The sequence below is a fragment of the Grus americana genome, chromosome 4, assembly GCF_028858705.1.
Source record: "Grus americana isolate bGruAme1 chromosome 4, bGruAme1.mat, whole genome shotgun sequence".
Taxonomy (NCBI): Eukaryota; Metazoa; Chordata; class Aves; order Gruiformes; family Gruidae; genus Grus; species Grus americana.
In genome coordinates this window covers 77,394,978-77,411,654 of record NC_072855.1, presented here as the reverse complement: position 1 = coordinate 77,411,654, position 16,677 = coordinate 77,394,978, and the positions used below count along the sequence as shown (strand labels likewise).

Below are 16,677 nucleotides of genomic sequence, written 5' to 3'. Positions count from 1 at the left end.
TATCTTCCTCTTTGTAATTTGAGGAGAAAACATTCTCCAGCATGGGGAACTGTGTCCTGGAAGGCTGAGTCACTTAAAAGAAAGCATGTGTCATAATCTACAGTATTATTTACAGGTAGTATGCAAATCAGCTCTCCCCATAACTATGTCTACCATTCTCTGCTCCATATAAGATTGCTCTTATCTTTCCCGTGTATCAGAATCAGAAAGTCATGAAAGAATATAAAAAATAGTATCTACACAGGAAAAAAATTCCAACATTCTTACACATTTCTTGTACTGGTAATTTTGTGTCCCTCAGTTTGGATTCATGTGGTATTTCATCTCTGAGCATGTGAGAGAACCACTGGGCCTGTATGTTCAGTGGAAAATAATGCAACCATTCAGGAACTCTAATGACATAATTTTGAAAAACTGCAACTGCAGTTTGGTATTTCATGAGGAAAGGGGCTGGAAGGACACAGTAGGAGCTCAACAGATCACCTCATGCTTGTATTCTGACTTCATTCATAATTTATCTTTCCCTTCCTTGATCTCCTGCCTTTGACAGCCACAACAAAAAGTTTCATTTCAGCTGAGACTGCAAAAACTGCACTCTATAGCTATTCAAGTGTTATTTAACTGGATTTGATATTTCCTCTTTCACTTACTGAAGCCAGTAGAGCTATCTGCCCCACATTTTACAGCATGAAAGTTCATCAGCTATTTTAATTTCCAGTTATTGAGCTATGGTCAGCTTCTGTAAGCACTGAGCAAACTACAACCTCTTGTTCGATTTCTGCACCTCAGGAATATTATAAAGAGCATGAAATAGTCAAGAAAAAAAGAAAATGTGCCAATTAATTCCCCTCTTTGCATAACTGTGGCTTTCTAATTACTATTGCTTACTATAGGCACTGTATTAATAGGAATTAGTAGCAAATAATTAATTAATGACTCCATTTCACTACCTAGTTAAGTATAGAAAATAATTTTAAACCTTGTCTTCTATTATGAATGAAAAACCTACAGATAAAGCTTATAACTTCATTTCATACTCCAAGGCATTATCTTCAAGGAAAGCCTAAAGCACAAGAACAGTCCGTTCTGGCATGCAGGAAGTCAAGCAAGCATGGTAAAAGGCCAGCATGGACAAACAGGGAATTCCTGAGTGAGCTGAAATGCAAAAATGAAGTACACAGGAGGAGGAAGTGGGGATGGGCTACCTGGGAAGAATATAGAGACATTACCAAAGAATGCAGGGATGAAGATGGGAAAACCAAAGCTCAGCTTGAGTTGGAACTAGTGAGGGATGGGAATGGCAACAAAAATGGTTTCTTTAAATACACTGGCAGCAAAAGGAAGGCTAAGGAAAATGTGGGACCACTGTGGTAACCTGAGTGGCAACTATAAACAGTTGTGTTTGTTTCATTTGCTTTGTACGATAAAACACAGGTTGCAGAGAATATCCAGGCTCAAATGAGGTGACTGATGCAAAATGACATTCTGTAGTTTGTGGAAATGATGATGAAAGTGAAAAAATTGACTGCAGCCTATTACACAAGGCAGATAATAAATGGAATGGAATAGTTCCAGTTGGAAGGGACATACAATCCTCATGTACATCAGGCAAATAGTATACTGGAGACCGTATACATGGTAGTAGCTAGTAAAATCATTTAACATGAAGAGAATCCACAAAGAACAATTTCGAGCAACTTCTACCATAATAGTAATAGCACTTCCATAATGCTTGGCATGTGAAGATCTCAAATTACTTCACAGTCAGTAACTGAGAAAGAAAATCAAGGATCGATGTTTTCTTTTGTACGACACACCCCATAAATTTTCATGTTGAAATCTAAGCTGGTCTGTTCTTGAGAAGAAAGAGGAGTGACAACTATGAAGAAATTAAATCATTGCAATTTACAAAGAAAAACAAACTGGAAAAAAGAAGAGAACTACTTTCATGAAAGGCAACACAATTAGAAAGTCTATATGCCATAAGGGACGTTCTGAGTAATGGAAGTGGTGGAAACTGGCACCAAAGAAAGAAATTAAGCTTTCTAAAGAAAAGAATAATGCCTAAAGGAGCAATTTTAGGAATGGTCACTGAATTAGGTATCTTGTACACAAATTATCAATGAGGTGGGCAGATCTATACTGCTATATAAAACAGGACAGGGATCATTCTCTAGCACTGAGACGAAATACCACAAAATGAGTTGTCCATACTACACAGCACTTGGTCCATGGTTTGCTTTGGGATCTATGTGGTGCCCTGAAGTTCTAAGATAGCATTATTTTTAATGCCTGTTTTCTTTTTTCAGCTCAAATTATCTGAACTAATCTGATTGCTCTGTTAAAGTTTAGAGTGATGGCTTCATAGCATGAAAATAAGGGTATTTGTTTCATGCCTTGGGATGTGACGTGAGGATATGTGGTATATCCAAGGGTGTAACCCCTGCTCAAATAGCCCTCCAAGACTGTAGGCTAGAGGAAGCCAAATCTGGTGCACTCAGCCACACTGGCTATTGGAGATGGCCTGTGCTATGTCCTCTGGTAGTGCCTTGGAAAGTGGTGGTTAACATGGGCCAGGATTGTGCTAGGAAGCACGTGGACAGTTAAGCAGTAGAGGTGGACACTGGTTCAGTGCTAGGTTTATTGTGGTTCCATTTAATTTAGCAGTAAAGATGTAATCACAGAGATTACAACACAAGCCCTGAAGAGAAACCATCGGAGATGTGTCACATGCTGGTCTTGTCAGTGCCTCTTTATCAATTAGCAACAGCGTAGTAGGACTGAGGTTCAAAATCTGTGTGATGCTAACCATTCTAGAACTCAATGATATTAAAGGTCTTTTCCAACCGTAACAATTCTATGATTCTATGATTCCAACCTTAGTCCTGTGCCTTGTTCTGTAGCACCTTGCTTGTCCAGCCCAGTCCCATACTACCCAGCTTGTGGTCCCATATGTCTACTTTCCTCTCCATTTCTCCATCCCTCCCATTTTTTTTTCATACAGCAAGGGTGATGCTATTTCGCCAGAATGTTCGCTCCAACAGAGAGAACTGGAGAGACTAAGCACAGGCTGTGCTTTGAAGTACACTTGAAATCATAGCTATAGTTATTCCTTAAGCAGTGGTTTCTAAACATAGAATTAAACATGAGCAGACCAGGACACTGCACAGAAAAGTAACCATAAAAATAAAAAAAGATGTTCCATTAACAATTAAATACAGAATTTCTGTGTAAGGCCATAAAGCTGCCTTCATACTTGGGATGCTTGAAGTGTACCAAAGATACAAAATATACAACAGACTTAGCTGCAGAAAGAAGGTTCTCAGTGTTTTGCTTCTAAAATACTTCTTCACTGTGAGTTGATATTAACATTGCATCAGCTGTTACTATCACTTAAACTCATGAGAAAGGCAGTCGGTATACTTCTGGTTCTCCTGTAATTGCAGCTCTCTGGCCAACCTGTATCCCTCATTGTAACATTTCTCTTTTATGTGATGTATTGATTCAACTCAGGAACCGATCTGTTTAAGCTTCACTATAATTTTTATTTCTGGAAGATGTGCTTCTGCATGTTTAGGGATCACATCTGTGTAAAGGACTGCCCTTTGTTGTTCTATTAATGGAATATTTCTAAAGTAATAGTAAAAAATTCAATTACCGCTGTTACCTGCAGCTCCCTCGTTTCCTCCTCAGCAGCAGAAGCATGGTATGAGAGAACCTACATAAGGAGAAAAGTAGCCCTTAGTACAAACAAAAGAACAATGTGATAAAAAGGTATTTTGCCTAAAGCAGAAGCTTCAGCTTGCAGCTGCACTGCATTACATTGCATTTGCTCATGAAATCTAGTGTCCATGCAGGGCCCGCACTGGTTTTAAGGGAGCTCTGTGAAAGCATATGGGGAGATATCTGTAGCTTTCACAAATCTCCCACAGCACAGAACCTTCTTGAGATAATTAGGCCAAGCAAACGTAAATAGTTTCTATAAAAGAGCAAAGAACTCTGATTTTCTCTTTGGAAAATTTTCATGCCCCACTTTCAAAGACAAATAATACGTGAAACAGCTATAATTATAAGCCTGACATTGTTGCCATTATAATCCTTTCAGTTTATTCAAACATGAAAGAAAGTTTTGCCCTAACTTAAACTTGGCAAAGAAGTCTGAAAGACAATATGTTTGTTTTAAATTAACAAAATAAGCTCATATTTTTTAGCTGTTGAGAACACAGGACATGAAAATGTTATGGTGTTTTTTTGGCAACTACAGACTGACTTATTTTTGTAAAGAAGCCATCTTATGTACGAACCTATAATCTGTCTGGACTTCCTATATTATCTATAAAGTGTTATAGTATGAGAGAGAATTGCTAGTTTGCCATGCAAACAAACAGCTCGTTTTTTTTAAAGCACTGAAATTATTTTGACAAAAATTATACCACCTTTTTATTTAATATGACTTAATACAGATTTATTTGAGAGTTGTAACGTTTCTTTTAGAGACTACAGGGTACATAATCCCCATTTTAGGAATTCTGCGAACACACTGTTTACATAAGGCATGTTAGGAGATCCAAAATCTACAAATTTTTCACTTTCAGCTTCAAGTTATCACCTCTGAGTAATTCAGCTTCTCAGACTAAAGCCCTCTTTAGCTATTAAACTTAACAGTAACCAATTCAAAGGCTGAGACCAGATGACGTTCATCTTGATATGGTTTGATGGAGTTTGTGGAAATTGCTGAAAACCTACAATAATGCTGCTGTTACTCCACAAACCGGTTTGTCTAAAGGACTGAGCCAAAATCATCACAGAAAACCTCAGACAAGAAAAGGAAGCCCCTAATCCCCCAAACCATTTCCTCTTCCTACGCAACAGAACAAACCCGCTATGTTGCCAACATGTAGCCTCATGTAGTGGAAAAGATGGGTTCAGCTCACCACTAAATCTCATGAGTAAAGTTAAAATACAATACCAAATAAAATAGTCTGCTGGCAGATACAGAAACAAGCAGAAAAATTCCTGTGCAACTCAACAGGCCAAACGCTGTTCTCCTGGGGGAGAACAATTTCTGTTCAGTATCCATGTGAGTAGCTGCACTTATGCATGGAACAGTCAGGGTTTGGAGGAAATCAGGATTTGTCCGGGGCTAATTAAGGACCATCTAGATTTTGAGCTCACCTCTAATGTCACCATCTGTTTGGCCATGGCTCTTTCTACAGCTTCGTACATCTGTGTATTCTGGATCCCCAAGCCACAAAAGATGACAAAAGCTTCCAGGAACTGCTCATCATTTCTGTTGAAAGCCTTGATTTTGCCTGAGTTTTCTTCCATCTTGTTCACAAGCTGGCAAACCCCTATGCCAGGACACAGAAATTAAAAGAATTAATACAGAGAACTGCCAAAATGTCACCTATTGTATGGAACATCAATAGAAAAATTAAGTTTAGGACAGTTTAGCCCACAGTGCAAACCACGAATATACATAAAAGTGACACACAGGAGTGCTGTAGGATCTTCCCCCACGTTTTTTAGAGTAATTTCACTGTATTATGGAATAGATACTAAAATGTTATATATTACTTAGTAGACTCAACAATATTTATTAGGATGTGTAAAACAAAAATACAGGGCTTTACAGACTTGATTATCTTGTGAAATTCTAGGGTAGTTTTCATCCTAACTTTTATTATTCATAGTATTCTAGATTGATTTAATCCCTAAAGAGAATTTGTCCTTTGGAGGCTAATTAAATTTTTGTAACCATGCCAAAAGAACATTTATGAAAGTCAGAACAGGGGTACACAGAGTTTTCACTTCCTTATTTAAGTCAGTACTGGATTTTTTTTTTTAAATAAATGAACTAAACAGAGAATACCCAAGTTGAGGCTCAAAGCTTAAGTATACTCGCTGATTCTATGAGGATATGATTGAATTACAGCCTGCTCCAAAGACTGCTGAAGTCACTGAAAAGCATCTTACTGAATTCAGCTTGTTAGTAGTTGCATCTGTTTATTTTCTAAGAGTTTCTGACTTTTCTGTGCACGTGCCATTGAAAGGTCTGACAGGTAACTTCTAGCAAACCTTGCTGCAGCTTAAATCCCTGACACCATTTTAAGCAGAGGGCAATTCACACATATACCTCTCTTTAGTTTTACCTAGCGGATGGCCATTTCTACTAAGAAATCAGAATATTAATTAAAGCAGCTGCATTGTAAGTATATGTCATCTTTGGCCAAAACTGCTTTGGGGTTGATTATTGTCTTAAGTGAGTCCAAATGTTTTCTCACTCTCATGAGTGTGAGTACTAACAGCTTTAAGCATAAAAGCTAGCATTTTCCTGCCCAACTGCAAATAATTATCCCAGTGAAAATAATAGTTGCAAATTAAAAATTCTGAAAAAAATTACTAAATGAAAAAGTCTTCATTTTCTATAAATTTCTATTGCGTACCTGTTTGTATACTTTGTGTATTTTATGAAGAACATTTTGCATCAGAAAGAGCAAAATATGTATTTAACCAGCAAAGAGAAGATAAGTATTTAGCATGATGTTTCCAGAACACTCTTAATTTTTAGGTTTTCATGCATCACTAGAGCTACTCCTAATTTACACAGGATCTATGAACAGAATCTGGACGTCTTACACTTCGCCACCATGAGGTCAGGGAGGCTCTGCTTATTGGTAGGGAAGAAATTATAATGAATACTACTTTACAGCAGTACCAACAGTGAACGTAATCAGCAGCTACTGGAAGGTCTTGTCAGTGATAATAATTTTTATATGAAATTATTTCCAGCATTTTAGTACTCCATATTTACAGACTAAAAAAGCTCACTGCGGTTTTTAATTAAAAGGAAAAAAAGTCTGTGAGGGAGAAAGTGTGCATCTTCCCTCTTACAATAGGTAGAAAAACTGAGGAAAAGAGTGGACCACACACAAGCAAACCATGTTTTTTGGAGAACATTGGCCTTGCCTGTAGAAGTTTTAATGTCTGGTGACAACGTAACACTGTCCTGTTTCCAAATTAGGTTCTGTTTGGGGAACTTATTTTAGTATCAGAGTCTCCTCTAGAGAGATCAGTAAGAATCACTGTAGCTGTAAACTGTTGTGGCAGGGGTTGTGGTATCTGAATATTGCCAACAGGATTCTGAACCTTAATGGAAAGAGATGACTGGGTACTTGAATGATAGTAAAAATACATAATCCCAGCAAATAAGGATTCATGAAGAACAAGATTAACTTTCTCTGGGAAAAAGAAGCTGACTTATAAACCTTATAGGAAAATCTCATGGAATTCACTTTCAGATCTCTGTTTAGTGCTGTTTATGACATTATAATTATTTCCATAGCAACTGTGGTGTAATGAACACAAGATTAAGAGTCAACAGTGAATAAGCCGCAAAAGCAAATGAATTCTTAAAAGACACAGCATTTTGATGCACGTTAATGTCTCTTAAAAAAAATGAGAACTGTAGTAAATACACTGTGCAGTACATAAGATTCTTTAACTGTAACCTTTTTCAAAAGCTCCCCTAAGCATTGAGGGGTCCATACATTACAGTTAAAGGAATTCAAAATTCTTTTATTGGGACATACTTAAAAAACCACAGAAAGATTCTGTAAAGCTTTCACCACATACCTGAAAAATGCACAAGTCAGGAGACTAAAAAAGTTCTTTTCATCTTTCTTGCTGGTAAGATTTGCTCGGTTTTGCTGTGGACAGTTTTTTCCACCCCACACCCATCTGCACATCCCACTTCCCAAATTCTGGTTTGGGGTATACTAATCTTAAAAATAAAAAAGTAGGCTTATAGTAATAGTCTTATATAGTATACGGTATGCTAAAGAAACTTCTGGGTATTGTCCCAAAGACAACTTCTTGACCTTGCTCTATTAAAGATCTGAACATTAGGCAGGCTTTGAAACCTCAAAGGACTTCAAAGAACATTTCCCAGTGAGAATTACTCAGATTTGAAAAACCCACCTAAGTGGGTGGCCTGACTGAAGCTTTCAGTTTGAACTTCCACAGAAAATAACAATAGAAAAAAACTATATGAGATCAGATGCAACTGTTTTATCAGTAGCTAACAGCATAGTGAAATATCTCTAATCAAAACTCAACCCAGCTTGGGTCTGGTACAATATTTAAAACCAAGTAATAAAAGAACTCATTAAAGAAACTGATATCAAAAGAAATTTCAGATAATTCCTTTAGGTAAAGATGATGTTTCTCTTTCTGCTTCAGGAGTTAAAAAAAAAAAAAGATCTGTCTTTATGGAAAAGGGACCTCATATTTACTACATACATTGGTCATGCAGTTTTGTCATACTTCTCAAGGAAAATTATTTGAAGACCATTAAAAAAATGCATTCTTGGAATTCTTAACATTTACTTGCCAAATTTTGTAAAGCTCAGGAAGTTGGATTCATGCTGCTCTCTAGAAATCAGTATATTTTATGTTCTGTTTGCTTGTGGAACTTACTGATACCAGGAAAGCAGGCTGACACTCATTCTACTCTTCATGGGACAGGGAAGTCCTGGTAATTTCCAAAAGCATCATCATCCCTTTGTTTCAGGTGAATCTGAAACTCACTGAAAGACTTAAAGCTCATTAAGCTTATTCCCTGAGCAAATCCTCAAAACTATTTAGGTGTATACTTATCTTTCAGCATCCAGACCATGGCTACCTAAATATTTTTAGAGAACTATAGATAACTAGGCCTCTCATTTTCCACGAGCATCTAGGCTTATGTGGACCTATGTGTCAAATTATTACTGAAAATGTTGCTCCAGGAAACCAGTGGTACTATGGCTACTCTATAAAATAGAAGAAAAGCAAAGGAGATGCTGCAGACATATTTACATTGGGTAGCTTTAGACACTTAAACTAGTGTCTTAAGATAGGACTGTAATCCACAGATAGAGGCAGGCATCTCCACAGGGCTATTCGTAGCACCAAAATTGCACAGCAGCTGGCCTTCTAATGTATGAATCTTTCCATAGCTGAGTCTCATTTGAGGAAACTGTCAATGTCTGTGCAGTTCAGCTTGCCTTTCCACATGCCACCACTGTTGCCTGAAAACCCAGCCCTACTGACAGCTCAGGCCTGAAAAGATTATTTACTGATTTACATCTTCTCTTCCTTTAACTGCCTTGTAAAAAATCTACGCAAGAGTGGTAAGTGACCTTCTCAACAGGAAGTGTTATTTTATGAAAATAATTTTACTTACAGAAAATTTTCAAATGCAAAGAAGCTATAAAAATGGTGAAGTATCACAAGAGCATTAATAGTTGGTAACTTATTAGGTAAGCAATTTACAGTCAGGGTTGCAGTAGACTTATAGCTGAAAACATGATTATTAAGGATCTTTTCCCCTGGGTTGAGATTCCATGTTGCTGAGATTTTACTGTTGAGCACAGAAATATTTCTATGAAATGTATAAAAAAAATTTTTAAAGATACCTACCTATCACCTTATTCTTTTTCCCATTTTTTATTGGTGTACACAGCAAACTCTTTATGTGTTGACTTACATTTTCTGCATTGTCATTCTGTTAAACAAACAAAAGAATACAGTTACAATTTTAAAGACTAATGTTCAAGTGGCTGAAGTGAAAAAGCTGTAGAGCTGGGGTCTACAACTATCCTTGGTTTACTTACTCCTTCAAAAAGCAACCACATCTTGAAAGATTTTGCACATCTTTGGCTGGATGGTATAATAAACATTGTATCTGATACAAACTTTGGTGAATAATAATACAGGTAATGATGATAATCTTCATTCAGTAGGAATTTACAGTGACTTGTAATTGTGCTAAAAATATGAGTGTTATAATAGGTTCTTTCATTAGAAGGTACCACCTTTATGAAAATGACAAGTTTGCACCTTCCACTGGGTGCAGCAGAAAAGATCAGCTGGGCTTCAGGACACTTTTTACTCTTGTCCGGTGATGAGCTGTAAAAGGAACTGACTCTCCCCTTTCCAGCCTATCCCCTCACTTGCAATACGGCAATGTAAGGAACAAATGTCAGAAACCAAGAGTAACTACCTGGCATTAAGCTAACTGTGTATTTTGTGGCACTAAAATTTTCGTAAACTCTTTGAGATGCCTCGATTAACCCAGCAACGCAATGAAAGGGGGCTTAGTGGAGACCAAATTGCGATCCAAAGAACAACAGGCAGGAAAACTACCACCAACTAGGTTAACATTCTGCAGTCTTCCAAAGACCTTTTATCATTGCTAGGTTGGATATGTTTTGCTATCAGTTTGTCTCATACTCCAAGAGAAGGAAACTGAATTTTTGGGGGGGAGTGAAAGGCTGGAAGGGTGGAACAAAAAGAGAATGCATCTTTTCCAAATATCTGGTGAGGAAAGGATGTAGTTCTGCTCTGACTGCTCCTGAAATAACCTGGCAGTTGCTGAGAAGTAAATTTGGCCCAATCTCTAACTGTATGTGATACAAAAAAATGGGTACACACTAATATTACAGATTAAAAGGTTATTTGGGTTTTTTTTTTAACTATTGTTGCTCTGCTCTCTGGTGCTGTGTAAGGATTGAAGACTGTTTCTTTACAGGCAAATGCACAAACACTATAATGCTTATAAGTGACAATAGGAAGTGTGATTCTTTAAGAAAACATTAAAGGATGAGAACATGCCAGATATTTGACTCCAGGAACTTAAGTACTACTACTTAATAGTAGCCCATTATCAAGAGGGTATATGGAATAACTCAAGAGTAGGATTTGCTGGTTTCTGAACTGTGTCATACCTGTGAAATCAGCTGTCAAAAAGGATATAAGAATTAGCATATCTCCCTGGACCTCTCCAGCAAGGGCAGCTGAAAAACATTAAGTCAAGCTTGCAGAAAAATTGGTTTATGGCTACCCTAAGAAGAACCTGCTGTTTCATGGTAATGTTCAGATCCACTGAAAGTCAAACTGGACGGGATAGGAGATAGGACCACAGTGCATAGTGCTTCATTAATACTGGGTCAGGTATTTTTATTAACAGGAAGGAGATTAAGCAAAAACAGGCTTAAATTGCTTTAAGGAGTCTTATAGATATTTGAACTTTGTCTCCACTGCACTAACTTTGTTGGTTCAGGGAAGGACCTGTACACACAACTGCTGAAGCTTAGCATTTGGCTTCCATACTGTCCTTGTAGGTAGCCTGAACCTGAGGCAGGCAGCATCAGCGCTCTTCCACAGATAAACCCAAGCTGTTGTTCAGCCTCGTGTCACTACCTAGGTAGTTGAGGCCACCAAAGCATTTAGAAAGCACAAAGTTATTTTCATAAGGTGAGGAAGCATGCTGTTGAATGTCCTCCAAAGAAAGAGGCAAGCCAGGGTTCCTAGGGCACTAGGTACACCTGGGATTTCCTTCATGTCAGGGTTCATCAGATTTCAAAACATTTAGCCTACAGCCCTGCCTTGAGACTGCTCCTACACAGTGGTGGAGATGCAACCACTCTGTGCTGAAAAACATTATCCAAAATTCCTTCTAGCAGTATTATTATTTTCTTTTTATGAGTTTCTTTTACATGCACAAGGTGTAAGTCATCTAGATTCCACGGAAAAATGCAAAAGAATGCCTACCCTACTGACAAAGTTAAAGGCCCATTTCAGACAAACAAGTGGTTGGATGATTCTCAAGGTATTACTTTTATTTTAAAATGTCTTCAAAATAATCACCTCTTTCTTTATTAACCTAATACAGTATATCCATCCAATTCTGTTTTTACTTCCACTCCTGCAGTTAAGATAGCTTTGAGCTCTGCAAAGTGTTGAGCACTCAATTCCTGTGTTGCTCAACCCTTCAAAGAAACCCACTCCAGAACATCCATGAAACCTTGCACAGAGAAAAAGGGAAGCAACACAGCTCCCCACCATGAGCCTGACCCTTCTTTCCACTTACCGGAAGGATCACATTGAACACTGTATTTTCTGACCTTTTTATTGTGCATCTCAGAACAAAGACTTTGGTAAAAACCTATCTGCTGATCATAGCTCCGCTCCCTCTTATTACCCTCTCCCTGAGCCCCTCTAGTCAACAAGCTTAAATATAATAAGAGCAGACATCTTTCTAATTTCTGCATTGATAGGAAAATACAGAATTACAAGTTTGCTTTTTGTTGACGATGACTTTGAAGGCAACCTGACTGTAACCTGAGTCTTGCCAAGTGACCTTCCCTCCTAACTCTCCAGTATCGTGTGTTCAGTAGTACACCATACCACAAGTTTACACTTGATGAAATGTGAAGCCAAAGCTTCCAAAGAAAAGTGAAGTTGTTCCTTCTCAAAACAGCAAAGAACTTGCACCTATAACATTCATCTTTGTCAGAACAAGAAGGGAAAGGAGAGGATAAAAGGGAAAGAACTTCTGAAAGCCTTCCAACACTCACAGTAAACTACAGAGGGTTACTGTGAAAACCTCCAGCTGTTCTTCACTTAAACGTTTTCCATAGAACATATTGCAAGCTCTACACGTCACACTATTTATTGGCAAATGAATCTTAGACTTTTTTAATAATGTCTGCTCACTGCGTGTGAGTATTGTGCGATTTCTTTACTGATAATTAACTTTACCAAGCAAATGTACCTTCCTTTGTGTTTGTGTAATTCTAACTGTGGCCATTAAATTAATGGAGATAATAAGGGGAAACCAAAAAACGTTGAAAACGTAAACAGAAAAACATTTTCCATTTCTCAATTTTAAATCTAAGCTTATTTTACTTACTGTCCAGGGAAATCTTCTGTCTTTGCAGACGTCTGGGATGTTGAGAGGCTCCATTGTATTCTTGACGTACTGAGCATACATATAATTGATTTTGTTTGTATCATAGTCCCTGAAGGATATATTATTGTTATTATTAGGTGCTTAGTATGACAGTAGGTCATTTCATTATGCAAAGCAGGTAATTGTAATATTTTTCCTGTATGAGGAAAAGATATAACCAGTAGCTATATAATGGAATTGAGTTCAAATCCTGTATCCTAATCCAGCTGTCACCACAAAACTGCAGAGTGTATTGATTTATGCATTCCACCATTTCTTTAATATTCAACAACCTTAACACCGAACACCAAACTTAAGATATAAACAAATCAGTACAGTTTATGCAGATGAAGGATAAAGAATGAACAACTGGGTTTATATTGAAATAAACAGAACTTTTTTTAAACAAACTCCATTCACAAATTTGACACACTTGAAAAATCAATACTGGTTGAAATTCACATGTTCTTTAAATGGAGTTCAGCAGGTAACATTTGTGAATTTTCTGCTTCTAAGTTCATTTCAAATTCGTTCTAAAAGTAAAGGCGCAATCAAGTGCATGGGGATTCTGTTACTGAAATAGAGCTGTTTATTCCAAATGAGGACATAAAATATCTTTACAGAATTAATAATCTCCTACTTTTTTAGCCAAGATGTATTTAAGGCATTTGAATTCTCTTGGACCCTTTGCCTGCTTTGGAGGACATAGGTCCTAGTAATAAACCTATTCCCATCAAACTCTTGTAGTTTTCCTCCATTTGACCTGACTTTACTTATCTTTCTGGTGTGAGGAGGTTCACAGTGCTGGAGGAAGGCGATTATTCTTTTGTTATTTCACAAACTTGGTTATACAAGTCAATGCCCCAGAATTCTGAAAACCAGTCTGATTTGGGGTTTGATTCAGGGTCCTTGATTACCTAATAAGCCTGAAATTTTATTATGTAAAGTAATAACTTCCCATCTAATCCATGTCATTATATTTCTGCTATTGCCCGAAATCGTGCCCTTCAAGCACAGCAGAAGTTCTAACTTCAATGGTTGACTCATAGTACAGTCCCTGGCATATAATTGTGCTGTCTCATGAACAAGATTCAGATATGGAATTAAGCTTCCGAGATTCTTTCCCTATCAGTTATGAGAAATAATTTACTGATGGCTCATGTAAGCAGTAAATGACATTTTGAGTCCATTAACTAGTAACCATGAAAGGGATAATGAATAGGAAGGGTAAAGTCTGTTTACCATTCCCATAGTGTAGAAGAGGAAGTAAACAGGAACTTTCTCTTTCACCCTGTGATCTTACTAGCCTGTTGTACCTCTGTACTTTCTGGTTGTACATTGTCTAAAATCATAATGCAGCTCAACAGCTTTGAGTTGCTCAAGCCACACACTTTGGACATAAGTTTCTAATACATGGAATGAAATTTAATATAATGTTCACTGCAAAAAAGATCAAAGGGGTACAGAAATCTTCATTTTATCTCTGCACACTATATCTATAGTAGTACATTTTATATACAACTGTGTCTCACTCTGACATTATTTGAAACAAGTGTTTTTGATGACAGAGAAAGGTAACGGAGAAAGTAATTTTCAAACTTCAATACAGAGGTTCAGACTAAATTTGGAAACTATTTAATATGGGCATTTTAATTCAACTATTTCTACATCTTTCCCTTCCTCCCAGTTGAACTTCTTAATTTCTGAAGGATGACAGAAAGTTTGAACTTTAGAACTTTATTCTTGGTTTAGTCAGTCATGTTCTTTGAGTCAGCTTCCCTATCTATGAAGTAAGACTAATGATTAAAATAATAGATTGAAATAATAAATAGGATTAGTATCTACTAATGGGGATATGTCTACTCTACAACATAGTAATCTACGCAGATTTCTTACGGATCAGTTTAAGAGCAGCCCACCAACTTAGATTTTCACTTCTCACATTTTGTACATTTCCATTGCTTAGCCTTGTGATACAACTACGTACTTAGGCCTGACAGAGTAAAGAGTTCAGGCCCTCCTCTCCTATTCTGCTCAGTGTGACCCTTTTAAGGCAATCAAGTTTGCCTACGCACATTTCAGGGCAAAACCTGCTCTATAAAAACAGCAGTCATACATGATACCCAGTGGAAATAAGGTCTGTTGTTATGGAAAAAAAAATATATTAAAAGCATAGTTTCTTCAGCATTCTCCTGGGATGAATAAAAGTCTGAACTCATTGTTTTACCTCTTCAGATTTTCAGCTGAATCTTCTAATTCTTCAGATTCCATGTGAAACACACTAGAAAATGAATCCTGGAATACGGAGATGATAGTTTAATATATAGACGTATAAGGTTGTCGTAAGTTAGAATAGTAGTATTCATGAAAGCTTGTTGCAGTTACCAAAACCTAATCTCTAATAAAGACACGTATAAAAGTATTTAACTTCATTTCACATCGAGCAGCAAGCGTACAGGATCCTACCACAAAAATTTCTTTTGATACAACTTTAAATATCATTGAAGTGTCTTGAATCTCTACTGATCACTCTGAGAAGAAATGCCAGTATTTACAAACTGTGCCAAATTTATCTGTCAGCACAGAACTTCTTTAGTAACATTCATCCAGTTCTAGACCTGCTTTCCTTGGACAGGTGAGGACATCAAAACCTTTTAAACATATTTGCTGATCTCTCTGTTGCTTTTCATGCAGCTTTTTTTAACAGTTGAGAAGCCTAAAGGTAGTGAGAAATTAGATTCTCTCTATACTAAAGATTCAAACTACAGACTGCAAACTAGGTGCTGGAGTTTATCTAACTTGCAAGGACCGTGAATATGAGAATACAAAAATTATGGAAATTCCTCTTCTGTATTCTTGTGTGCAGGAGTGACTCTTCTAAATACAGGGAGAGATGGGATTGTGGTAGATGATCACAAGTGCTGTGTGCTATTTCTGTGCTACAGAACCTGGAAATGCTTCCTCACTTCCAGATCTTAGTACACTCATATCTATAAAGAATAGTAAAGGTAAAACTAGCAATGCCAGTACGAGACTGAGGCATGCAACATAATATCCCGCTCCTCCTTCTGGAGCCTATTTTCAATGGGAAGGAAATACAGGTGAGCAGATTGGAAAGGAGTTGTGCTTTACTTCAGTGAGCCAGGATCTTGGGACAGGCCATGACTCTGTTCAGATACCTTGTTTAGATACTCCCTGCTTAGATAAATAAAATAATAAAAAAATAAAAAGTGCCATCAAAACTGACTCTGCACAGGCAGCAAAGGCCACATAGTTTTTCTCCCAGCCTTTTTCCTTTTTTCCATCCTACATCAGTAGCCAAGAAAATGAGTTATGAAGGAGTTCAACGTTCAAGATCTATGCCACAGGAGAGAGCTTAGAGCCATAGTTTACCAACAGGTAATGCAAAATGGCTGCATAAAATGGCAGTCTGGCCTACACAAAGACCAAAGCCTCCCAAGTTAATAACCTGAGTAGATGTCATAGAAGAAAAGGCAGAGGATGAAAAGGCAACAGAGCATACTATGGGTTTGAAATACTATTGAGTCAAAATGGCGGGAAGCCCTCACTGCTCCAGGAAATGAACACTTCTGCCTTTAAACAAAAACCATACTCACTGTACAATCTTCATCCACTATGAAGATGGTACACCTCTGCACTTGCATGAAGGATATTATAGTGGCAGCTATCTTCTTCAGAATTACTTCCAAAGACTGCTGCTCTTCAAAAATCAGGCTGGCAAGATCAAGAAGCACCTGGGGAAAAGGTCTTTTGTGAAATTTCAACTAATTGTGATTTAAGCAATAATTAGCATTACTACTGTCCTTGATTCTTCTCCTCTTCCCTGAATCAAGGGAATCAACGTGTATATCTGTGACCAAAACTAGGTTTTGGCTCTCACA

The 16,677-nt window shown here is 37.4% G+C and overlaps 1 protein-coding gene and 1 long non-coding RNA gene across 10 annotated transcripts in view; one reads left to right on the top strand and one right to left on the bottom strand.

Moving 5' to 3' along the window:
• The window catches only part of PDE5A (phosphodiesterase 5A), a 136,087-nt gene that overhangs the window by 19,772 nt on the left and 99,638 nt on the right, over positions 1-16,677 (bottom strand). For 7 of the 9 annotated variants that reach the window (XM_054823405.1, XM_054823403.1, XM_054823409.1 and 4 more), the window contains 6 exons: positions 16,393-16,530; positions 15,003-15,070; positions 12,737-12,845; positions 9,463-9,547; positions 5,176-5,351; positions 3,659-3,718 (listed from right to left, as the gene is read on the bottom strand). In XM_054823405.1, the coding sequence (XP_054679380.1) occupies positions 3,659-3,718; positions 5,176-5,351; positions 9,463-9,547; positions 12,737-12,845; positions 15,003-15,070; positions 16,393-16,530 (636 nt within the window). The remainder of the gene's footprint in view (positions 1-3,658; positions 3,719-5,175; positions 5,352-9,462; positions 9,548-12,736; positions 12,846-15,002; positions 15,071-16,392; positions 16,531-16,677) is intronic. The other 2 variants (XM_054823404.1, XM_054823402.1) reach the window with 1 other exon arrangement.
• The window catches only part of LOC129205620 (uncharacterized), a 65,806-nt gene that overhangs the window by 23,007 nt on the left and 26,122 nt on the right, over positions 1-16,677 (top strand). The window lies entirely within an intron of this gene.